At 52.5% G+C, this 24020-nt stretch overlaps 7 protein-coding genes across 7 annotated transcripts, besides 1 other annotated feature; 5 read left to right on the plus strand and 2 right to left on the minus strand.

The window, feature by feature from the left end:
* Window positions 1–699: 699 nt before the first annotated feature.
* PODANS_4_6440 (uncharacterized protein) lies at window positions 700–2615 on the minus strand (the record flags this gene model as incomplete). The annotated part of the gene is made up of 5 exons (XM_001906162.1): window positions 700–1158; window positions 1218–2334; window positions 2408–2456; window positions 2518–2535; window positions 2606–2615. The coding sequence occupies 5 exons, from the start codon at window positions 2613–2615 to the stop codon at window positions 700–702; spliced, it is 1653 nt and encodes a 550-aa protein (XP_001906197.1).
* Window positions 2616–3298: 683 nt separating this feature from the next.
* PODANS_4_6430 (uncharacterized protein) lies at window positions 3299–5802 on the plus strand (the record flags this gene model as incomplete). The annotated part of the gene is made up of 2 exons (XM_001906163.1): window positions 3299–4361; window positions 4415–5802. 2 exons carry the CDS (start codon window positions 3299–3301, stop codon window positions 5800–5802), a joined length of 2451 nt encoding a protein of 816 aa, XP_001906198.1.
* A 2151-nt stretch (window positions 5803–7953) lies between these two features.
* PODANS_4_6420 (uncharacterized protein) lies at window positions 7954–10248 on the plus strand (the record flags this gene model as incomplete). Its single annotated transcript, XM_001906164.1, has 4 exons — window positions 7954–8085; window positions 8156–8175; window positions 8353–8583; window positions 8640–10248. The coding sequence occupies 4 exons, from the start codon at window positions 7954–7956 to the stop codon at window positions 10246–10248; spliced, it is 1992 nt and encodes a 663-aa protein (XP_001906199.1).
* Window positions 10249–11041: 793 nt separating this feature from the next.
* Window positions 11042–11155, plus strand: a tRNA (tRNA-Pro).
* Window positions 11156–12373: 1218 nt separating this feature from the next.
* On the plus strand, window positions 12374–14186 carry PODANS_4_6410 (uncharacterized protein; the record flags this gene model as incomplete). The annotated part of the gene is made up of 2 exons (XM_001906165.1): window positions 12374–12519; window positions 12587–14186. The coding sequence occupies 2 exons, from the start codon at window positions 12374–12376 to the stop codon at window positions 14184–14186; spliced, it is 1746 nt and encodes a 581-aa protein (XP_001906200.1).
* Window positions 14187–15778: 1592 nt separating this feature from the next.
* PODANS_4_6405 (uncharacterized protein) lies at window positions 15779–16078 on the plus strand (the record flags this gene model as incomplete). Its single annotated transcript, XM_001906166.1, has 1 exon — window positions 15779–16078. One exon carries the CDS (start codon window positions 15779–15781, stop codon window positions 16076–16078), a length of 300 nt encoding a protein of 99 aa, XP_001906201.1.
* Window positions 16079–16482: 404 nt separating this feature from the next.
* On the minus strand, window positions 16483–18081 carry PODANS_4_6400 (uncharacterized protein; the record flags this gene model as incomplete). The annotated part of the gene is made up of 1 exon (XM_001906167.1): window positions 16483–18081. The coding sequence occupies one exon, from the start codon at window positions 18079–18081 to the stop codon at window positions 16483–16485; it is 1599 nt and encodes a 532-aa protein (XP_001906202.1).
* Window positions 18082–19127: 1046 nt separating this feature from the next.
* On the plus strand, window positions 19128–23258 carry PODANS_4_6390 (uncharacterized protein; the record flags this gene model as incomplete). The annotated part of the gene is made up of 3 exons (XM_001906168.1): window positions 19128–19354; window positions 19413–21591; window positions 21717–23258. 3 exons carry the CDS (start codon window positions 19128–19130, stop codon window positions 23256–23258), a joined length of 3948 nt encoding a protein of 1315 aa, XP_001906203.1.
* Between the last annotated feature and the right edge of the window lie 762 nt (window positions 23259–24020).

Below are 24020 nucleotides of genomic sequence, written 5' to 3' on the forward strand. Positions count from 1 at the left end.
GTTGGACGTTGGCGCTGATGGAAGGTAAGCAAGGGTTAGGGTTGCGATGGCAGGCTGAGAGAAGATGACGATGTATAAGGTGCCGTGAGTTTAAGCTGAGATGATTTAATAGATGATTTAATTAGAATCATGGGATATGACTTGTAGATGCTCAGATAAAGCTGGGATCAGATGGTCCAGAAGCTCGGACACTAAGCTCTGGCGTTGTAGGTACCCTCGCCACAAAATAGTTTGACACACAAAAGTAGGTTAACCCATATTATACTATGAACTATACTTTGAAAGTAAATTAATAGGCCTTTAAACGATCTTTTAAAGCCTAGTAACTATCGTTAAAGGCCTACAAATTATCTTTAAAAGCCTATAAACTATCTTTTAAAGGCCTATAGACTATCCTTCAAGGCATGTTAACCTACTTTAGTATCTCATTATTTTGTGGTAAGGGTGGTAGGATATAGCTCAACTCACATGGGAACTTTAACAGGCCCCCATGCACTCAACCTCACTCCCTCACAAGATTCCTGCCGGAAGGACGCCCTGGTAGAAACGCACAACACCATAAAAGCCTCAAGGGTAAGCTTTTCCCAGACCTAATCCAGTACTACAAACCTATTAAGAGCAATCAACATAGTCATTACAACCCTCTCAGCATTGTAGGTATCTCAGCATGTCTAAGCTTTTATATGTACTCCGCCCATCTTAAAAGTCATCCTCCCCTGAGCCCGAGATGATAACATTGTTCACCTTGAGCACCATGCGGCACAGCTGTGTCGCCAACATGAGCTGCTGCTTCTTTCCAATCAATGGGTCAATAACAAACGCCTCCTTCATGTTGTTGGACCCGCGGCCCATGCAGTCCACACCCAGACGGCCACGGCCAGATGGGTCCTTGACCTGTTGAGACTTGACCTCGGCAAGAGTGGCAATAGGGTTGAGACCGCTGTTCTCGGCAAGGGCCATGGGGATGGCATCAAGAGCCTCGGCGAAGGCGCGCATGGCGTATTGCTCGAGACCGGGGGTCTTGACAGCCTCGTCCTCAACGGCCAGAGAGCATGCAATTTCGGCGGAACCACCACCATAGACAACGCGGTTGTCACGGACAAGGTTCCTTACGACGCAAAGGGCATCGTGGAGGGAGCGCTTGGCCTCATCGATAATCTATGGGAGTGTTAGTTGAAATCCGGTTCTCGGTAAAGATCTCTAGAGAATGTACATACCATCTTGTTGCTGCCCCTAACAAAGACTGTTACCGCACGAGTGTTGGCACACTCCTCGATAACAAGCATCTTTTCCCTTGTAGTGCCAAAGGTCATTTCTCTGACGATACCAGCGGTGCCAAGCTTCTCTGGCTTAAGGTCCTCGAATCTGGGAACAATACGGCCGTTTGTCGCAATGGCAATCAGCTCAATCTCTGGGCCACCAACCCATCTTACGGCGGGGAGCTCGTTCTGGAGGAGGAGATGGTTGGCCTCGTCGTCGAAACCCCACTGGCAAATGGCCAGATTGGCACCGGCATCCTTTATTTGTTGAATCATCTCGACGAACTTCTCGCGCTCGTAGCTTTGCAGCTTCTTGAACTCCTCGACGCTGCTGATCTCCAACTTGTGCTTGGTCTTGGGCTTGGGGGGCTCGAACGCGCACGTCAGAATGGCGATCTTGGCGTCCCGGACCTCGGAGGGCATCTGTGGGTGTGAGAAGTCCTTGTCGACAATAACACCCTTGACGAGGAGTGTGTCCTCAAGAGAGCCGCCGACCTTGCCGTCCATCTTGATCAGCTCAAAGTCGACATCCTTCCGTTCCAGATCCGCCACAGACAAGACCGCATCTACGGCGATCTTGGCAAACTGATCGTGAGCCTTGGAAACAATCTTGCTGCCCAAACTTGTTCTCGCAACCTTGGTCAGGTTCTCTGTGTTCTCCTTGTCAAACTCAATAACATCGGAAATTCTGTCGAGTTCCGCTACGGCAATGTCGCAGGCCTGATCGTAACCATCGGCGATGCGGATGGGGTGGATACCCTTGTCGATGAGCTCGGCGGCCTGTTCGAGGAGAGCACCGGCGAGGACGACAACACCAGTGGTGCCGTCACCGATTTCGTCGTCCTGGGACTTGGAAAGCTCCACAAGCAGCTTGGCTACGTGGTTTGTAATCTCCATCTGCTGCAGGATGGTCGCGCCATCGTTCGTTACTGTGATATCGCCGTCGGGGGAGATGAGGATCTTGTCGAGACCACGGGGGCCTAACGAGGTCTTGACGATGTTCGCAACGGTGCGGGCAGCGAGGATGTGGGACTTGACGGCTTCGTTGCCATACTGGCGCTTCTTCTTGCCCTGACTGAAAAGGGGTATTAGCGGGGCAACGTGGGGGAGGATGTGTTGGACTTGAAAGAATCGAGGGCGGTACTGACTCTCTGACTACAATGAAAGGCCGTCCCTGTTCATCTTTCATCACCGCCGCTGTGGTATGCATCCGTCAGTAACGCGGTGACCGTACCCCGGGGAAGGTGTCGTCGCATACCGTTCGACAAGTCCAAATCTATAAGCCGGGTAGTTAGCACGCTGGGGTCTTCTTAGGAATAAAGCGGCAAGGGTGCTTCTGGACATACTCATCGCCATCTTGAAGGATTGTTTGTTTGTCTCTTGTAGGAAGATGCGCCAAGGTCAGGGTCGTGGTGGTGCTGGCTTCCGAGACGGTTTCCAGAGGTTGGTCAATAAACAGGGCTCCTGGGCTTGCTCCTCCACCGCTAGGCAGCTTTCGCTATCGCCAGAGCTCAGACGCAATCTCAAAAAATTGACCCTCCCAGTTGGCGGCCACGGCAGAATCTAAGTCCGACTCAGCCCTGTGGTTGGCTGTCAACAGCCCGGCCCCTAGGAGCCCCACGATTTGGGTGTTCACCGCCTTTGGGCACTGTGCCTGTGATGGTGGGGTTAACCTGGCAAAACGGCAGGACAACCCCGCCATCGACATCACTTGTCCCCATCACAGTCCAGAGAAGCTTCCAAGCAAGGTCAACGCCAAACCAATGCGCCTGGGCAGAACTCAAAAGACTTTAATTGAGAGGTTCACTTTCTTCAAGATCAGGGACTGTATTGGCGTCAATTCAGAGTTCTTCACACCGCAACAGAGTTTTTCACACCACAACTCAAAATTCACACTCGCCACTCAAACAACTACTTAAACAGAGGACTCGCTCGCTCCAGCCTCAGATTTCTTTCACCCTAGACCAAGTCATCAACACCTGAACCGCACTTCCCACCAACACTAGCCAGATACACACAGATCTACACCAACCGACAAGATGTCGCGTCACAGAGCTATCCGCAACTTGGACTATGAGGAGGTGCTGGATGAGTACGAGGTGGATCTACAGGAAGAGGAGGAGAATCGACTTCTTATGGAACAGGGCGTGGTCGATGTTCGCAGTGCCCTCGACACGGAGGCGTCAAAGGTCACCAAAGAGCAAATCGAGGAGGCTCTCTGGCACTACTATTTTGACGTTGACAAATCGGTGACATATCTGACCAACAAATTCATCAACCGCCCAGCACCAAAGGCACCGAAGCCCGCCACTCAGAAGCCCACTGGTAAGTACCTAACCCCTGCAACAGCTACAATTTCCTGCGAGTTTGAAGACTCGTCAGACTGGGCCGAGAACAACCGACACGGACTGGGCGGCCGATGTTCATCACAGACGGGGTCTCGACAAGACGATGTGGGCTTCTGGGTGTCGGGATCATGCCCTTCATATCCCCTGCCCCAGGCATCCCTGCCTGCCCTCTTTCACGACATGCCTTGGGGAAACATCCCAAAGGATAGAGAAAGTGTCTTGATTCCGCCCGTGGTACCGCGATCGCGGTGTGGGCTTCTTGGAGGCACAGGAGCGGCGCCAAAGATGACCAAGCTCCAAGCACTGGCTGCAGCGAGGAAGAAGAAGGCTCAGGAGAAATCGTCGGAGCAAGAGGTGGAACAAACTCGAGCTCAGATGACGGGCCTTTCTGTCAATAGCAGTTCGACAGAGAAGGAAAACATGCCCTTGTCAGGTGCATTCAGCAAGCGTCTCAAGACCTCTTCGTCAACTGCACAGGGGCGTGTGCCTATCATTCCTACAGAGCCGAGATCAGAGTCTGAGCAGCAGAGCGCCAATCCCATCACAAAAGAACCAGAGGTGGTCGAAGAGCCTGCTCAGGCCCGGCCTGTCAAGAAAGCTCAACCTTCCGCCTTTGCCCAGACGCTTTTTAGCAGCCATACCCCCACCATCACCATCCGACAGGATGTGGTTACATTGGGACTCGCGCCGTCTGTCCTTGAAGCATTTTCGAAGCCCAGTCCGGATGACATCGTTCTCGCGGCTCAAGCGAAAGGTTCGCTTTCGACAAAGAGCGGGTGCTAACATTGATGCTGATAGTTGATACAGCCGGAAAGAAGCCCCCAGCCGGCCAGAGCAAAAAGTCAAAATCAAGCAATACAGATTCACTATCCAGTTCGGTCTCGGAGCTGAAGATCGACGATACCCCTCTTCCAAAAAGCCGAAACATCAACGTTCTCTCCGAGTTTGAGAAGAGCACCAAAAAGAAGAGTGCCAGTTTTGTTGTGGTTGGCCATGTCGATGCTGGCAAGAGCACCATGATGGGTCGGCTACTGCTTGACCTTGGTGTTGTTGACCAGCGTACTGTCGAGAAACTCCGAAAAGAAGCCCATACGATAGGCAAATCATCATTCGCTCTTGCTTGGGTTTTGGATCAGGGGTCAGAAGAGCGGACCCGCGGTGTCACCATTGATATTGCCACGAACCGATTCGAGACAGAGACGACAGCTTTCACCATCCTTGACGCCCCAGGACACAGAGACTTCATCCCCAACATGATAGCTGGGGCCAGCCAGGCTGATTTTGCCGTTCTTGTTATCGACGCCAGCACGGGTGCCTTTGAGTCCGGGCTCAAGGGTCAAACCAAGGAACACTCTCTCCTACTTCGAAGCATGGGCGTGGCGCGCATTATTGTGGCCGTCAACAAGCTTGACATGGTGAATTGGTCACAGGAGAGATTTGACGAGATCAAGAACCAAGTCTCCGGATTCTTGTCAGCCACCGGCTTTCAAAAAATGAATATCGCCTTCGTACCAGTATCCGGCCTGCACGGTGACAACATGGTCAAAAGATCCGAGAACCCTGCTGTTGGGTGGTACACTGGACCCACCCTCATCGAAGAGCTTGAGCGTTCGGAACCAAGTGCTCGAGCTACGAAGAAGCCTCTCAGAGTCAACATTTCCGAGGTTTTCCGCACACAGCAAAGTCAGGCCACAGTTTCTGGACGTGTTGACGCCGGATCTTTGCAAATGGGAGACGCCGTTCTGGTCCAGCCGGCCACGGAGAAGGCCTTCATCAAGTCCATCCTTGTGGACGAGGCCCCGGCTGACTGGGCTGTCGCCGGACAGAGCGTGGTATTACATCTCAGCCACATCGACCCAATGCATGTCAAATCTGGCGACATTATCTGCGACCCCAACAAGCCAATCCCCAAAGATAAGACGTTCACGTTGAAGGCGCTGGCGTTTGACTTTTTGATGCCGATGCAAGTGGATGTCCACCGGGGACGACTACACTCGGCAGGGAAGATTATCGCGATGCCTGCGCTGCTGGACAAGACCACCGGTGGGGTGAAGAAGAAGAATCCAAGGCTGGTGAAGCCAGGGGAGGTTGCCAGAGTGCGAGTGGAGTTGGACGATCAGGTGCCGCTGGAGGCTGGTCAGAGGGTGGTTTTGAGAAGTGGTGGGGAGACTATTGCTGCTGGTTTGCTGGAGTGATTATCAAGATATCGATAGAGGGACAAGATCGGGATGCTATAGGGGTTAATCAGTTTTCTTTTGTCAAGGCAAGCTATACCAGATATCTCTCGGGAATCTTTAGATAGGAGGGGCATGTAATTTTTTTTGAGCTTTTGTGAAACAATCTCCGAGCTTTTCATGGCTAGTATCTGAGCTTTTGTTAGACGGTATCTGAGTTTTTATTAGAATTATCTGAGCTTCTCAAGAAACCTGGAAGTTATCCCATACTTACAATCTCGCCATCTTTATACTGAGTGCGTTATACTACATAAGTATATTGCATTAAATAGAGGTAGGAAAGGTAAGGCCTTGTAGTGGGAGTGGAAGAGGCCCATAGACGTATGTAGGCTAAATACATAAGGTAGCTTTCGCTACACACCGCAATCTTCCAGGTTTAATGGATAGAAACCCAGGTGGCACTCCATATATGAGGTGCAAAGCTGATGGATCAAAAAGAGAGATATCGAGGAGAGCTAGTATGAAGAATGATATGCCAGTCCTCCACCAGTGCCAGTCCACTTGACAGCCTTCTCCCAAATCAATTATCTTGCACCTATCATTTGGAGTGCCACACTGGCTTCGTCTAAAATAAAGTCTCTGTCCATCAAATAGTCTCTAAGCTTTTATTAGACAATCTCTCAGTTCTAATTAGACACTATCTGAGTTTTTATCAGAGTATCCAAGTTTCATTAAATACTATCTACTTTATAAATTGTATGTCTAGGCGTTTAGTAACAATGATTTTGAGCTTTTACTAGCCAGTCTTTGGACTTATGTTAGATATTATCTGAGCTTTCATTGGACAGCAGCTCAGTTTTCATTAGATAGTATGAGTGTGAGTGTAAGTGATTTTAAAAAAAACCCCGAAGCCAACGCAAGATAGGTACGCTGAACAGTGGCCCTGCCCACTGCAAGAAGGCGAAACAATTCGCCCGTCGGAGGTTGCCGGAGGTATCTAGAAATTGGCAGGAAGACATCTTACAACCTCAAAAGACTTCTTCACCTTAAAGATTAGTCCCCACGAGCGGAGATTATTAGACACTATCTCAGCTTTTCAAGAAAACTATCCTATGCTTCGAGCTGAGCAACGTTGTATTTCCTGAGTACAGAGAGATGTCGTTGGAATTGGCATGCCGCCTCATCAATCAATCCAGCTTGGTGTTGATACAAGTGGGGCGTCTTGGCGCTACCAAAAGCGGGAGGCGGATAGCCGTAAGCCGTAACTTTGGGAAAAGGCCACTCTGGCACTTGAGCAGGCAGGGATTGGTGCCGATGAATGGTCCGTGAGTTGCCAATATGTGGGGTTATTGAAACTCCAGTGAACAGCTTGCAGTTCCATGCCCCAAGCTTCTGTTGGACGACAGAATCGTGTAGAAGCTTCAGGTGGACGTTGAGCAATGCAGTGTCGGAGCAACACTTGGGTGAAGTGAATAGACAGAGGCAAACATGGGATATGGACAGCATTGGAGGAGCACATGAATCAAGTAGGGGAAGTAGTTGAGGACAGAGAGAGACAGATCTGGAATCAGCTAGCGTATTGGATGATCTTGCAAGTGCTGATGAGAGCTTCGGAGCTCTAGGCGCGCTTCAGGTGCAGTTGAATGGATGGCAAAAAAGGAACAATCGGGGGAGGCTCAAGTAACAGTGACTCGTGGGAGAATATCAAGCTGCGGGGTAATTGGTGGGAGCAGCTCAAGGCTGCAAGTCACCGCTACCTTTTGTTCCCATGGAAGGTTGCAATAGCGGGGGCAAACCAACCAAGTGAATCGATTGGGCAGGCCCTGCAAGGCCCGGAAGGCGGGCGCGGGCTGCTGGCGGCCAGTGCTAAAGTGTGAGGTGGCTAGAGCCCAGAATAAGGACAGATTTCCCAATTCACCACCAGAAAATTTAAGGATACAAGTCAGCTTCTGCTCTCTTCCTTCTTCCTCTTCCTCTCCCCAATCTCAACGATTGATCCACCACTCCGGTACATCAACGTCCTCTCTTACCTGGTCAGCTGGTAGGATTGGTATTTGACGACAAGCCCATAGTTGGCATTCATCCTTTTTCCATACTCTTTGTCACACCTGCTAGCAGGAGAGCGAGAGGTTTTCTTTTCTTTACACGTCAGTCACACACACAGCCTTCGGCATGGAACGTCGATCGCGGAGCTGGGCCCTCGGCCTCAGCATCATTGGGTTTTTCGCCCTTCTCTTCTCTGCTGGCTTTGTCCAGCAAGTAAAAGCGGACGATGTCTCGGAATATGGCACTGTTATCGGTATTGTATGTTCTACCCCTCCACAGCCCTCCTTGGTTTGCGGTCAGGACAATTGCTAACGAGCATTCTCTACAGGATCTGGGAACCACCTACTCGTAAGTTCTACACAAACGACGGCGTCGTCGATTTCTCGAACCACCCCGCCGCTGCTGCTCTGGTCTTTGGCGCAACTGCGAGCACTTGTGACACGGTGTCAACTTTGACAGATCGGCAGTGCGGGGTGTGGGGGAGCAAAAGCAGACTTGGGAAGCAGGAAGCTAACTAGACCCTAGTTGCGTTGGTGTGATGCAGAAGGGCAAGGTCGAGATTCTCGTCAACGACCAAGGAAACCGTATTACCCCGTCTTATGTCGCCTTCACCGATGAGGAGAGATTAGTCGGAGACGCCGCCAAGAACCAGGCTCCCGCCAACCCCTACAACACTATCTACGATATCAAGCGCCTCATCGGCCGCAAGTTCTCTGAGAAGGAGCTCCAGACTGATATCAAGCACTTCCCCTTCAAGTATGTACCCAATGACTTTTGAGTCGCTCCTGACAACCACTAACTTGCGTTTGCAGGGTCGTCTCCAAGAATGACAAGCCGGCCGTCACCGTCAAGGTCAATGGTGAGGACAAGACCTTCACCCCCGAGGAGATTTCCGCCATGGTTCTCGGCAAGATGAAGGAGACTGCTGAGAGCTATCTCGGCAAGAAGGTCACCCACGCCGTTGTTACCGTTCCCGCCTACTTCAACGACAACCAGCGCCAGGCCACCAAGGATGCCGGTATGATTGCCGGTCTCAACGTCCTTCGCATTGTCAACGAGCCCACCGCCGCTGCCATCGCTTACGGTCTTGATAAGACCGATGGCGAGCGCCAGATCATTGTCTACGACTTGGGTGGTGGCACTTTCGATGTTTCCCTCCTCTCCATCGACCAGGGTGTCTTTGAGGTTTTGGCTACTGCCGGTGATACTCATCTTGGTGGTGAGGATTTCGACCAGCGTGTCATTAACCACTTCGCCAAGACCTTCAACAAAAAGCACGGTGTTGATGTCACCACTGACGCCAAGGCCATGGGTAAGCTCAAGCGTGAGGCCGAGAAGGCCAAGCGTACCCTTTCCAGCCAGATGTCCACCCGTATTGAAATCGAGTCCCTTTTCGGCGGCAAGGACTTCTCTGAGACCCTTACCCGCGCCAAGTTCGAGGAGCTCAACAACGACCTCTTCCGCAAGACTCTCGAGCCTGTGAAACAGGTTCTCAAGGACGCCAAGGTTGCCAAGGGCGAGGTCGATGACATCGTTCTTGTTGGTGGTTCTACCCGTATCCCCAAGGTCCAGGCCCTCATTGAGGAGTTCTTTGGTGGCAAGAAGGCTTCCAAGGGCATCAACCCCGATGAGGCCGTCGCTTTCGGCGCTGCTGTCCAGGCTGGTGTTCTTTCCGGTGAGGAGGGTACTGAGGAAATCGTTCTCATGGATGTCAACCCTCTTACTCTCGGCATTGAGACCACTGGTGGTGTCATGACCAAGCTCATCACCCGCAACACCCCTATCCCTACCCGCAAGAGCCAGATCTTCTCCACCGCCGCTGATAACCAGCCCGTGGTCTTGATCCAGGTTTACGAGGGTGAGCGTTCCATGACCAAGGACAACAACCTCCTCGGCAAGTTCGAGCTTACTGGCATCCCCCCCGCTCCCCGTGGCGTTCCCCAAATCGAGGTCTCTTTCGAGCTCGACGCCAACGGAATTCTCAAGGTTTCCGCCCACGACAAGGGCACTGGCAAGGCCGAGTCCATCACCATCACCAACGACAAGGGCCGCCTTACCCAGGAGGAGATTGACCGCATGGTTGCCGAGGCTGAGAAGTACGCCGAGGAGGATAAGGCCACCCGTGAGCGCATTGAGGCTCGCAACGGTCTTGAGAATTACGCCTTCTCCCTGAAGAACCAGGTCAACGATGAGGAGGGTATGGGCAAGAAGATCTCAGAGGAGGACAAGGAGACCATCCTCGACGCCGTCAAGGAGACCCAGGACTGGCTTGAGGAGAATGCCGCCACTGCCTCCACCGAGGACTTCGAGGAGCAGAAGGAGAAGCTGTCTGGCGTTGCTTACCCCATCACCAGCAAGCTTTACAGCGCCGGTGGTGCCGGTGGCGAGGACGACGAGCCCGCTGGCCATGACGAGCTTTAAAGGAGTAACGTAGCATCATAGATTCCCCAATGTTTTTTCGCGTTTTTTTGATGGCTCGATGAAAAAAGAGAGAATCATCATCACATAATGAAGGTCCTCGAAGAGATGATGTGTCATATGTTTGTGGATGTGGTCTTTTGTGATTTTCGGGTTGGGTGAAATGGGTATATTCATCATGGTCATAGGAAGGAAGCAAGGATGGGCATATATTCTGTGATTGTCTGGTGTGTGTCGGTTGTAGTAGGTGGCGGGCGCATCGCGGGCTTTTGTAAAGTATGTATGAAGTATAAAGAAAAAGAACCTACTTGAAACATTTGAATGTCCCAAGATGATGATGTGAATGTTGTCTGCTGAATCTTGGTTGAATGGAAGTTGGCAATGTTCGATGGGATGTGCTACGATGTCATCAAAGAGCATGATGGAGGCTATTTGGAACCGGACGTCTGACATTCGTAATTGCAGGAAAGAACAGTGGTTGGCCATGGCTTTGATGCAGGTAGCATCGTGGTGATGATGTGACAGCCTCGAAGATATCAACCGTTGTCGCTGCGTCTTTGGGTGCATCCTCACCAACACCGGCATATCGCTGATCTATCACTTAATCCACTCATCACTTGCCTCACTTCTTCATTTGATTGTGAACTCTTGAAGATTTGGGCCAATTTTGCCACAAAATAGAGGCTATGTGTTGGTTGGAGTGTGGTGGGTTGGGACTTGGGAGTGTTTGATGTGACAAGGTGGTTTGGGGATTGATCAATCATGATGGCTATGTTTGTGTAAAGTAAACAACACAGGCTCAATGGTCTAGTGGTATGATTCGCGCTTCGGGTTTTCTTTACAAATCCAGAACTTGGGAAACCAGTTCAAGCCTTGTGCGAGGTCTCGGGTTCGAATCCCGATTGAGCCCGTTCCTTTTGTTGTTTTTGGCTGTGGTGGTGCTGTTGGGTTGAGTAAGCACTTTCTTTTTGGCTGGGGTGGGACTTTGGGGAGTTGGCATGGTGTGAAGGAGGGAGAGGAAGCTGCGGTATGGATTGATGGTTGGTAGGTGATTGTTGGACTACGGGGGTCTTGGTGAGCTTTGTGAGGTTGAGGAGCTGAGAATGGAGACCTCAAGACACGAGACTCGGGGACTTGGGAGGCTCAACCAGTGAATTATGACGCTGAGATCAGCAGGTCTAAAGATTGGGCAAAGCCTGTCACATTGGATATTCATTCACGGCACGAAACTGAGTTGGCTGGTTGGAATAGTGATTGTAGCCTGCAAGTGTGTTTTCATTGCACAAGTGAACTTGAATCTGGCGAGCAAAAAGCATCTTGTGACAGACCTGATGTTAGAATAGGAGACTGAAGTTGGGGTTATGGTTGTGAACGAAATATCCTTTGCGAAGCCATGATTCTGTTTCATATCAACTGACTGACGATAGTTCTCGGCGTCTGACTCACACGTGATGATGTTAGTAAGAAGGATGCAATTATGGTTTGCGCAGTCTTGGTCGTTGTCTTGGTGGGTGAGAGGTGTGTCACATCTTCCTCACAGGTGGCCACATTAGGTAACCAACTGGCTCTGTAATGAGGAGAAAGCTAGCCGGTCAACTAGGCGAGGCCCGTTTCAATCGAGTACTGAGCCAAAGGTTGAAACCACCTGTATGGGCCTCGTAAAAGACATCTTCATCTTGAGTAAACAAGTGACTTGACCGGAGCAACTGGTGGTCACAGTTCACTTCTAGAAAACAAAGTGGGGCTCTTGGACCCAGGGCTTCCCGCATTGCCAGGAGTTGTGACGTCCACAGTTGCCCACACGACCACCCCCCACTATTGGGGACCGCCACCAGAAAATTGCGAGGAACTGTTCTGACGGGCCGCCTCTTATTAATACCCCTTTTGCCTGTGGTTGTGTATTATTCATCACTCGACCCTCAAACATCCTGAGAGAATCTTTGCTTTCTCTCACGCAGCACCTACAAATCGAAGTGCCCATTGCTCTTTTTTTCCCCGGACAGGTTTGGCCGAAGAAAGGAGACATCAAAACTCTGACTCGACCAGAACCCCGCCATCCGTCGAGCGCGACATCACCACCACCAACTTGCGATCACCTCCGATTCGAGAAACGAGATATATTTCAGCTATGGCGACCATTAGTGGTAGTCGTGCTGCTTCAGGCGCTGCTCCTGGCGCAGATATTGGATCTTCGCATCCTTACACTTGCAATACCTGCCAGGTCGCCTTCCGCAATGGCGATTTGCAGAGGGGTCATATGCGCAGTGACTGGCAGTAAGTTATCTCCCTGTCATATCATGTTGGCGCATGGAGTTCACAGGCTTACATTTACTTTCCACAGTCGCTACAACCTGAAGCGCCGTGTCGCCTCGCTGCCCCCCATCTCCTCGGAAATTTTCACCGAAAAGGTCCTCCAGGCCCGCGCTGCCACCACTGCGCAGGCGGACAAGGCCGGCTTCGAGAGAGCTTGCGAAGTTTGCCAGAAAAATTATTTCAGCGAGGGCGCATACAAGAACCATCTTACCAGCTCCAAGCACAAGGCCAAGGTCGCTGCTCTGGCGGCTCGCCCACAGGGCAAGATCCCTGACGATGCCAGCTCCATGACCTTCTCGCTTGGCGAGCCAGCCCCTACAGACTCTGTGGTTGATTCGGACGCGGAGGAGGAGTTTAACGAGGTGGTTGAGGGTATCAAGAACACCCAGCTGCAAGAGAACGAGAACGTCTCCCCACTTAGACGTCCCTCCAACCCTCACTTGTCAGCCGCTGCCCAGCACAAGACTGAGCACCCCGTGTCAGAGACACCCAGTGAAGAGGAGGAGGAATCCGCTACCCCTTCCTCTGCTACCCCAGTGGTTTCACAACAACAACAAGCTGGTCCTCCCCGGACAATCAATACTTGTATTTTCTGCAATCTTGAGTCCGAGAATCCTCAGCTCAACGCCCAGCACATGGAAAAGACCCACGGCATGTTCATCCCGGAGAAGCAATACCTCGTTGATCTCGAGGGCTTGATAAACTACCTCCAAGAGCGCGTGTATGACCTCAACGAGTGCATCACCTGCTCCAAGATGAGAAACACCACCTACGCCGTCCAGACTCACATGCGCGACAAAGCCCACGTCCAAATTCCTTTCACAACCGAAGATGAACAGCTCGAAATTGGTGAATTCTACGACTTCCGCGCCACTTATTCTGATGACGAAGAGGGAGAGTGGGAGGATGAGGATGAGGAGATGGAGGATGCTGACACGAACGGTGGTGCCAAACTTGGTGGTCACCGCGCAACCAGGACAGTTACAGTCGACGAGAATGGTGATGAGATCATGGAGGATGGGAATGGAGAAGGATGGGAGACGGATTCTGACGAGTCGTCTCTGAATTCTGATGATTTGCACGCCGTTCCCGCGGAGCTACATCTTCACCAGTATGAGAGGCTGTCAAAGAATCATCACCACTCGTCAAGCACACCAAGGACGCACCAGCAGGCAGATGGGTTCCATGCTCACAGCAAGAAGAGTCACGCGGTGTTCTATGATGATTATGAGTTACACCTCGGCAGTGGGAAGGCTGTTGGTCACAGATCGCTCAACAAGTACTACAGGCAAAATCTGTATAAATACCCCACGCCAGAGGAGAGGGCCGAGAGGTTGTTGCTCAAGGCCAACGAGCAAGGTCAGGGTGTCATGGACGTGGACGAGGATGGGAATGGACAGACGGTTGTCCCGCTGCGGGATCCCAACCCCAAGGCCAGGGGGAGAGCGGTGGTGGGCAGAGACGTTGCCGGTCTGGGTGTCAGGTCTGCTGGCGAGCTGGAGAAGCACAGGGCTGTGGTGGTGAAGGGTAAGAAGCAAGAGTGGAAGGACCAGAAGGACAGAGGCATGCTTCAGGCGAGACTGGGCATCAAGGAGAAGGCGCCTCATCCGGCTACATACTTGCGTTAGAGCGCTTGATAGAGGGGGTGTGCCACTTTGTTTGTGCATTGGGGTTTTAGAACTGAGAAATGGTTACATGTTTGTTGCATGAGTTGGTCTTTTTGGTCTTCACATGATTGGGCATCTGTTGACAATATCTTTGTTGTTTGTGTAAGAGCATGTCTTCAGCAAGGCTGTCGCTGACGCAGCGCAAGCATTTCGCAAATTTTACCACGGCACTTCGTCGCCTTCCGTTTTAAGAGTTCGGCACTTTTTTTAGCCACTGTGCCACAACCTATCTTTGGCAGAAGACTTGAATCTCTCTTCAACCTCTTTGAGACCCATCATCACAACTCGCCTACCGTCGCTATGGCCCGTCACACTGGTGCCGTTGTTTATCATGAATAGGTATCACGCTCTGCGCCGAGAGCTGTAACCACGTCTCATTCTTCCACTGGTTGACCTTTAGTTTGGCACCCTTGCCACAAAATAATCGAGACACAAAAGTAGGTTAACCCATACTATACCGGGAACTACCTTATACCTTAAAAGTTAATTAATAGGCCTTTAAACCATCTTCTAAGGCCTATTAACTATCCTTGAAGGTTTATCAACTATCTTGAAGTGCCTATAAACTACCTATCTTTAAAGGCCTATGGACTATCCTTCAAGGCATGTTAGCCTACCTTAGTGTCTCAATTATTTTGTGACGAGGGTGTTTGGTTCGGTGTTGGGGGATAAGTAATGCAATAAGCAGCGCTATTGGCTTGGTCATTCATTCTGCTTCCAGTTGAGGGAAGCGATTCTCAGCCAGAGCCTGATCACGCGAGTTTTCAGCTTGGACACCCACCAGTCTGGAAGTTCAAGCGGGGAGTCCTCAGTTTTCTGCTTCTTTGAAATTCCGTTGGCTCTAACATCACGAGAAGCCGAGGGGTTCATCAGTTCCAGTTTTGTTATCAAATGTCAACATGTCGCGCCAACAAACTCAGCCTGTCCCCCAGAGGATCACGCCCCGTCAAAAATATCGAGGGGGAATTCCCCATAGCATGATACCTTCCTTAGACGATGGAACATGCCCGGACCACGCTCCGGTGGCGTGCAAGAAGAATTGGTCCCGAAGTGTCACTCAATGCTGTCCCTCGGGCGATACCTGCTACAGCACAAATAGCCTTAGCGTCAGATTCAACTACTACTGCTGTCCAGGGGGTATGTGTTTAGAATCCTCAAGTCGGGGTAATGGAAAGCTTACCGACCATGTACCTAGAGAGCGACTGCAAAACGCCGTGGACAGCCTGACAACGTGCGCCAACTCGACTTGGGTTCTCTACAAGGACAGCCCTGGGCCATCGGGTATTTCTGCTGCCCTCCTGAGTATGTCGGCGTGCACCGTACCACTGGTGTTGGAGATGGCGGCCTGTGTGAGGACCCTGAAATAGCCGCGTTGCTTCCCCAGTCCCGTATCGCAACTTCCCATTTCTCCTCCGAGGACTAGAACCACGGGTGGTGCTTCTGGTGCGACAACTTCCACCGCTGGAGGGGGAACTGCGGGAGCTGACACCACTCCAGACAGCACTCCAGGCATCTCGCGCAGTGGCAGCGACGGCGGCAGTGGCAACAACGAAATGGGATCATCGATATCCCCTGCCGCCATCGCCGACACCGTCATCGGCGGGATAGCTGCTCTCGGCCTCGGCCTCGCTCTGGTACTGTGGCTTCACCGCAAAAGCCAGCGCGATAGAAAGGCAGCGGCTTTGCCGGAGCCAAGGCCACAGGAACCTCCTGCGTCTGTTTTTAATCATACATCAACCGCCTTATCTCCCGCGCAGGCTATGATACCCAAGGAAACCGTGCCGCCTGCTACCTCTTCCGGCAATACACCAAACATCACCCCTTCTCCTGCCGCGCAGATCACACAGCCCTAGCATGAGCTGATCAACATATGAAGGAGGTTTGTTTTGTTTTACTGACCAAGTGGGAGTGTAAATGCGGGCTTCTCAGGGCTAGGTTCAAGGTTGCTGATGAGATGTCGGCTACGAACTGCGATACCCAAATGATCACACGTACTTAGACGGAGGCTAAGAGAGCCTTGGATACATTTTGCAGCAAGTTCAAATCACACCGACATCACCGCGTGGCTTTTCCTTACTGCAGTTTCAACCCGGAGCTGTATGTATAGCTATTCTTTTGTGCATAACTTCAGAGATATCCCGCCATCAATTAACTCAACAAACACCGCGATAACGCCCTCACGCTGTTTCTGCAACTATACCAAACGATTCATCAGCAAGAACGCTTCCATGTCCGTACAAATAGCCAGCCCTCCATGTTACTCCCCAGGTGCGATTGATCCGGAAGTCCCGGGCCTACTACTACCCAGCCTCTTCGACAACTTCCCTCCCTTGGTATTAAACAAGCTTTTCACCCGCCTCAACCGGCTCATGACATCCTGGTCTTTCTTCTTTCTCGCCTCCTCATCCTCTTCCTGCACATCCCGGTCATCCTCCCCATCTGCCATCGGTGTGCCACCCGCAGTCGTCGGCCGTGGTCTCTCAGGTGTTTTTGACGTCCCAACAGCAGCAGCACTGCTCTTACTCCTCCCATGATGCCCTCCAGCCGTTCCCTCCACCCTTTCTCGGATAAAACTCTCATTCTTCAGGACCTCCAAAAGCACTTCCCAAGCTGGCTTCTCCTTGCTTCCTTTTGGTAGTAACTTGGCCCCTGGATTCCGTTGCACCTCGCCGTTCTTCCAAGGGCAAAAGAACCTGTGCTCTCTTACCGGATCTAAATGATCCATTGGTGCCGGCTCCAATATCTCGTTCGTTTCAGGGTTGATCTGCCGCGACTTGAACATCCACAGCCCCAACCTCCGCAAACAAGTATGGCAACTCGCACTGTTAGGAATCGGCGCGTTACCCAACCGTGGGTTCGTCAACCCCTGCCAGCCCATCAGCGCCAGCGCCAACGCCGGCCTATTCACCTCCCCCTCCCTCCGCTGTTCCCCTTCTGCCGCTGGTGCCGGTTCCGTAAAAAACGTCCTTGGTAAATATCCAACCACCACCTCCAAATCCAACCCCTCCGGCAGTCTCAAGTTGAACTCGTACGGCAAAAAGTCCTTCCTCTGACACAACTCATCATACCTTTCCCGCAAAGCCGTCAACGCCCACTTCGAGTTCGGCAACGGCAGCCTCAGCAGCGAATCGTCACACCCCGTTCCCCTCCACAAACACCCCTGCCCGTGCCCATCCCCCTGCATCAAACTCTCATACCTCTTCACAACCTCCGCCTCCATCTCCCTCCCCACCTCCCCTTCGACGTCCCTCCCCCTCCCAATCTTGACCGTCACCTCCCTCTCACAGAGCGTACACTTCACCCTCTCCTTGCCGAGACAAACCCACCCCCTCTTCGCCCACTCAATCTCTGATATCCGCTCCGGTTTTGGGGTCCAATCCGTCAGCTCCTGAAACGTGGCCAGTCTCCTGAGTAACTCCCCTCTGTCGGCGGGGCAGTATTTAGGCGGTTGTTTCTTTTCTCTAGTTGTGTCCCCTTTTGCTGAGGCCCCTCCTCGTGGAGCTGGGCTGAATTTCCTGAGCATGACGTTTGATATCATTGTTGGCCCTCCATTATTACTACTGCTCAAACGAATCGAACTTCCCGGGCTGGAATTCAGGATTGTCGAGCGCTGGGGTTGCGGTGTCGCGAATCGGGATGGGGGTGTGGGAGTTGACCCGCCGTTGACGCGTCGCTTTTTGGAGAGGATGTCTTCTGCTGTCATTGTTCGGGATAGTGACAGGCCGGGTGTTGAAAGAGGGGAATCAGGGTTGTTGTGATTGCTGTTGGTGTTGTCGGTGGGAGTGGAGGAAGGGGAGGAGGTGTTTCCTATGCCTTGGACTAGGGCGTTGAACTTGCGTTTGACTGTTGCGTTCATGTTGAATGGAGGGGAATGGCTGGGCGCGTAGATTTTCCGGGAGTGGTGGGCAAAAAGTTGGTGTGGTAACCTGCAAAGTCGCGCGCGCCGCGGTGCTTCCCCACGCTTCGATTTGGTAGGTCCGGTGGGCTTCTGTCGCGGGCTGAAAAGTGATGAGCGCTGAGCTTCGGCAGTGTGAAATTGATAGCGGCGCAGGGTAACCTTGTTTCTAGGGCGACTGTTCAACCCCCACCACAGGCGTTAGGAAGATAAGATGGTGATGGTGGTAGGATGGGAAAGACGGATGCAACGAGAAGAATCAAAAGTTGTCGAGCTCTGGGAAGAATCGAAATCAGATGGCCAGGGTCTCGTGTTTAGTTGCTGTTTGCAGTGTCAAAATAGCGGTTGAAGTCTGCAAGCACTTCCAGCAAACCTTGAACCCATGGATTCGGAACTCTAGCAGATTGAGCTAACCCCACCCGACCTGATCTTTGCAGCTTTCAACCTTGCAGCGACAACGCTCCAAACACAACGTTCAAATGAGTCCCAGATTGGAACTCTCTCGAAGCTCTCTGATGGTGGCAAGCAAGTCTGGCGTTTGCCGAGTCAGGCGTACTCTCACAGGTGCTGTTACTCAAACCGTGCGGTTGTTGCCAAGGCTCCAGGCTTGGCTTAGAGGTGGGACCGCTGCACGGGTTCCAGATTGCCAAGGCCGCATAGCGTAACGCTGCGAGCGAGCTGAGCGAGGGTCCAGTGCGAATGCCGCACCGCAGTCGCTGACCGAGAGCCATTCACCATCCTCAACCCTCTAACGTCTTCTGTTTCCAGCATTCAAACTAGCTACCTGTTCACGTTGCTCAGAGAACATCCGCTGCCAAACTGATCGCTCAGGACTTGAGCCAACCCTTGCACCTCCTGCCGTGTCCCATCATCGCCTGTGTCTCGCCCTCCCCGCTGTCGCTTTGCCCACCGCACCACAAGCAGCCAGCCCTCTGCATCCTCCATCCCGATATCAACCCGACGTCCACTTCCTACCACCCAACTCTACAACCATCGATTTCCATGTCATGACTCGAGATACCATGCGGCCAGCGGCCGGAAGCAGCCACAGCTACAGCAGCACCGATGACCTCGACGTCTTGGCAGGGCTCTGGGAGGAGGCCCCCTTCGCGAGACTACCATGCGATGCGCCCAGCGAGCTGAAGGACCTGGTGGAGGACATCGACAACCCGAAGCGTGTCTATGCCGTCCACAAAGCGAGTCGAAGACACAACTTTCAGCAAATAGTTCAGAGGTATGTCATGATAGGGTAATGGACCTAGATGTCTTGGCTGACGATTGTTGCTGCCCAGGTATATCGTCCAGCTCCGCGAAGGTTGCGGCGCCGAACATTGCGTAACGCCGACTTGCTTCACCTGCCGGAAGAGAGCCGCTGGCCAGGCCCCGATCAAACGATACAACACAACGAGCGCGAGAACGCTGGCTACTTACCTCGCTAGCCAAGATAACCCTGAGAATGGCCTGTGTCCCAACCTGCGAACCCCAAAGGCCCCGCCGGCTGCGCTCAACTCGCTCCTGTTTGTGCCCAAGCAGCGGTTGCACACCGATCGTGTTACGGGAACGTCTCCGAAACCACAGCTCAACAATTCTCGCCCGGTGTCATCACGGACGAATGGATATAACGGCAGGCCATCAACGGGAGATGCGAGGGAAAAAGGCAGGTCACTGAATATTGCGAAAGATGTGGAAAGTCCAAAACAAAAATGGCAACCTGGGTTTGAGGTGGTGGAGGAGCCAGTGAGCAAAGACCACCGATCATTTGCGGCCAACGTCTTTGGTACTGTGGCTTTCAAGATGTTGGAGTGGCTCACGCCGGCTGCGCTAGAGGACATGACGCAAAGGACAAAAGCTTTCCAGGAGGAGTCGGCTCCAGACCGGCGTGATGCCGAAGCAGTAAAAGCAGAGGCTAACCGGGATAACGGGGGGAAGCCACGGACCAGGGAGTCGTGGGTCCAGCCCAACGGTGCGTCGGCTAACAGTCGACTGCTACCAAAGGGCAGACAACTTGGGAAAGACTCAGATTCAAAAGATGATCGCCACTCTCGCGACCCGCCGGCCGTTTCTCGCTCTACACACCCCCGCCGCAACTCCAACGCCAAGTTGAGGACATCAAATCCTCCTGTGCCTAAGCGGCAGCTTTCCATTGACCCTTACACACAAGACTCTTTGGTCGATGACCCCTACCCTGGGCTACTCAGATCGCCACGCGGAAACTCTGGTAGCACAGATAGGGGGCCAAGGGGGCCGAAGCCAACAGGGTCGGCACTCTCCAGACCAATATCGCAGCTCTCATCGGCTGGCTACTTTGACCATGTTGCTTTGGAGAAGATGCCGCCGCCGAAAACCCTTGATTTGAAGAACTATCTTGGGCGAAGTCAGCTAGACGGGACGAGGACTTCTGATTCAAGTGGTCCAAAGCAGCTAGGCGTTCCCTCAGGGTGGTCCTCTGACAGATCGTGCAGCAGCGGATCCGGAGAGATGGTTCACCCAGAGCCAGAGTCTGGCGACGAAAGCGTTCTTCCGCAGGCACTATCGACGCTACATGCCGACGTTGTCGACTTCATCTGCGATGTCCTGCAAGACGATGGAACAGCAGAGGAACACATGCTTGAGCCGCCATCAGTCACCAAGTTTCACAACGGACACCCCGGCCGGGGCAAGATGCTCAAGCGCAAGAAGCTTGCCTCTGGGTGCCCAAACTTCAAACTAGAGTGGAAGTTGTTCATTGAACAGACTCTCTTCAACGTCCTCAGCGATCCACAACTCGCTGTTCAATCGTTCTCGAAACAAGGACAACTCTATGATTCTCACACACTATGGTACTGCATGCTCAGGATGACCCGGGTTGCCCCAAGCCTGGTTTTCCACAGTCTCTGGATGGCGGCGGGAAGCCTATTTGCGCCTCCAGAGTCGCTATTAGCGCCCCGATCCCCGACGGCGAAGCTATTCAGGGACAAGGAATCTCTTTCAAACACACAGGCGGGTCGTCTCATGTCGATATGCCTCCACGCTTTGATTGCCGCTGCGCCACTCATAACACCGGATCCATCTGACCCAGAAAAGGCTACCCAACGGCTGTATGATATGTCGAGAATCCGGTCGCACGGTCTGAGCCTCACTCGTAGCGGTGCCATTGCCGACCAGCCCACGGAGCTGTGTCTTCAGTACGAGGACGCCTTCACGGACGACTTGGCCCTGAGGCTGGCTCGACGGCTGTTTACCGCCATCAACACCAGGAGATATTTTGATGCCCTGTGCGAATCCAATGGAGACCTAGACGGTGATGACTCGCAGCCAGAGCCTGATGTGCTGGCGCCTCTCTTCTCTCAACTAAACTTTCTTCATGCCGGTGCGGTGTATTACGTCTTGGACTTTTCTTTCAATGAGCGGGCTCTGCATGAGACCCGTGTTCCGATCCTTTTGCTGGACTGGGCGAGGGCTGTCATGCTTAGCGACTGGAGTGGCTCCCCTGTGATCAAGGGGGATGGACCTTTTGGTGGCGCACTGGCGTTGATGCAGGCTATATGTGAGCACCTCTATTGTGAAGATTGACCTGGTCAAATGCTGACAGACCTGTAGACAACAAACGTCATGAGCTCTTGCTGGGCGATGCTCAGTTCCGCTCCGAGTACTTTGCCGAGAGGCTCGACACAGTCCAGATGCCCATCGCGTGGTTATCACACGTGTCAACAAGACAAAAGATCCACCTTCTCGACTATCCGTTTCTGTTCAACCCTTCTACTCTGGTTACCTATTTCCGGTCCATCAACTTTTCGCGCATGAGCAGGTCGTACGAGGAGTCGACATCGTTACAGGACAGGATTGACGTGATTGCTTCACGCTCCAGCTTGACGCGGCATCACAAGGAGGTGCTGACGGAGCGGTTGCGTGCGGCGGCTACAAAGTACTTGGTTCTCGATATCCGTAGGGAAGCTGTTATCGAGGACGCGTTTAACCAGTTGTGGAGGAGGGAGGAGAGGGAGTTGTTGAGGCCGCTCAAGGTCCGTCTTGGGGAGTCTACGGGAGAGGAAGGGTTTGATTTGGGTGGTGTTCAGCAGGAGTTTTTCCGCTTGGCGCTGGCTGAGGCGCTGAACCCGGATTATGGTGCGTTTACGGTCGATGAGAGAAGTCGGATGGCGTGGTTTGTGCCTGGGTCGCTGGAGGACGAGTGGAAGTTTGAGCTGATTGGGCTGCTTGTTTCTCTTGCGGTCTACAACGGGTTGACGTTGCCGGTGACGTTTCCAAAGGCTCTCTACCGCAAGCTACTTGGCAAGCCGGTAGACAAGCTCCGCCATATCGCCGACGGCTGGCCAGATATTGCAAGCTCGCTTACGGAAGTTGAGCAGTGGGATGACAATGGCTCGAAAGGAAAGCTCGAAGACCTTTGCATCACGTACGACTTTTCCACGTCGGCCTTTGGCCACCACGTCATCAGGGAGATGCGGCCGTCTGCTTCGGGGGGTGACGAAGAAGGCGGTGATTGGGACACCCACACCCCCTCGGAGGAGGAGTGGCCTCAGTTTTCCAAAACTGCCTCCCACGCCTCGTGCAATCCGGCTCCCCATGAGTACAACCCGGAAGAAGAGTCCAAGCCAGTCACTATCCACAACAGGGACGAGTACATTGCTGATTACATTCGCTACCTGACTACGGTCTCTGTCCGCCCTCAGTTCGAAGCTTTCGCCCGTGGGTTCCGCACTTGCCTCCAGCCTAAATCCTTATCCCTCCTCACACCCTCGCTCCTTCAGTCACTCGTCGAGGGTGTGCAGGAAATTGACATCTCTGAATTAAAACGCTACGCGAAATACACTGGTTATGATGAACACCACCGGACAATCAAAGATTTTTGGTCGATTGTGAAGAGGTATGACGAGGACATGAAGAGAAAGTTGCTCGAATTTGTGACGGCGAGCGATCGGGTTCCTGTCGGGGGGATGAAGTATGTGGTGTTTAATATTCAGAAGAACGGGGTGGAGAATGATGAGCTGGGACCGGGGGGGACGGGGAACAGGGGGAGGTTGCCGACGAGCTATACTTGTTATAGCACGTTGCTGTTGCCCGAGTATAAGGATAAGGAGACGTTGAGGGAGAGGTTGGGGATGGCGTTGGAGAATGCGAGGGGGTTTGGGTTTGCGTAGGGTCATGATTAGCGCGGGGGAAGGAGATGTTAAAAGTGGTGGTATTTTTAGCCAATTCTTGGATGGTTGTTTATTCAATGATGTATATGTGACTGCCAGATGCTGTTACTATCACCGGTGTCGAAAAGCCTATTTCGAATGTTGCGGGAGCCTGAGGAGGAAGGAGAAAAACTAGCTGAACAGGGTGCTCTCAGGAGGTGAGTTCAAGGGCCACCGTTGAGAAACACCTTGGGGTCCCTGGCCTTCTTTCCTGCGCTCGTGTAATGGGGTGATGTTGGGGTTAGTGTTTATTTTCTGATTGACGTGCGAGGCGTGAAGTCAAATGGGATACGAGGCAGCGACGGAGAGACAGAGATTGCGATAACGTAGGTTTCAATCGATTAAACTTTTAGGCACCGCCTATCACGTTGTTAGCGGTTGCCACACAGAGAGCATCACGCGGGCCCTTAAAGCTCGCTCCATCCCAAACTTTCCGCTGTTAAATATCCTCCTGCGTGGCTGCGAAGTGGGCTGCGAACTCGGCTGCGATTTTCAACTTTTCACTCTCCCACATCTTATCTCAAACAGCAAGCTCGACGGTTCAACATGGGGAGCGCTACGTTTGATGGGCTTCCCGTGGAGCTCAAGACTCTCATTTGTGAACACCTCCGAACTGATGACGACTTGGAGAGCCTTCGGAACTTGGCCCAGACCAGCAGAAGTTCCCATGCAGGCGCGAAGGACAGTCTATTTCATACCATCATATTTTACGTCTCAACTCCA

Source organism: Podospora anserina, chromosome 4 (genome assembly GCF_000226545.1).
Source record: "Podospora anserina S mat+ genomic DNA chromosome 4, supercontig 4".
Taxonomy (NCBI): domain Eukaryota; kingdom Fungi; phylum Ascomycota; class Sordariomycetes; order Sordariales; family Podosporaceae; genus Podospora; species Podospora anserina.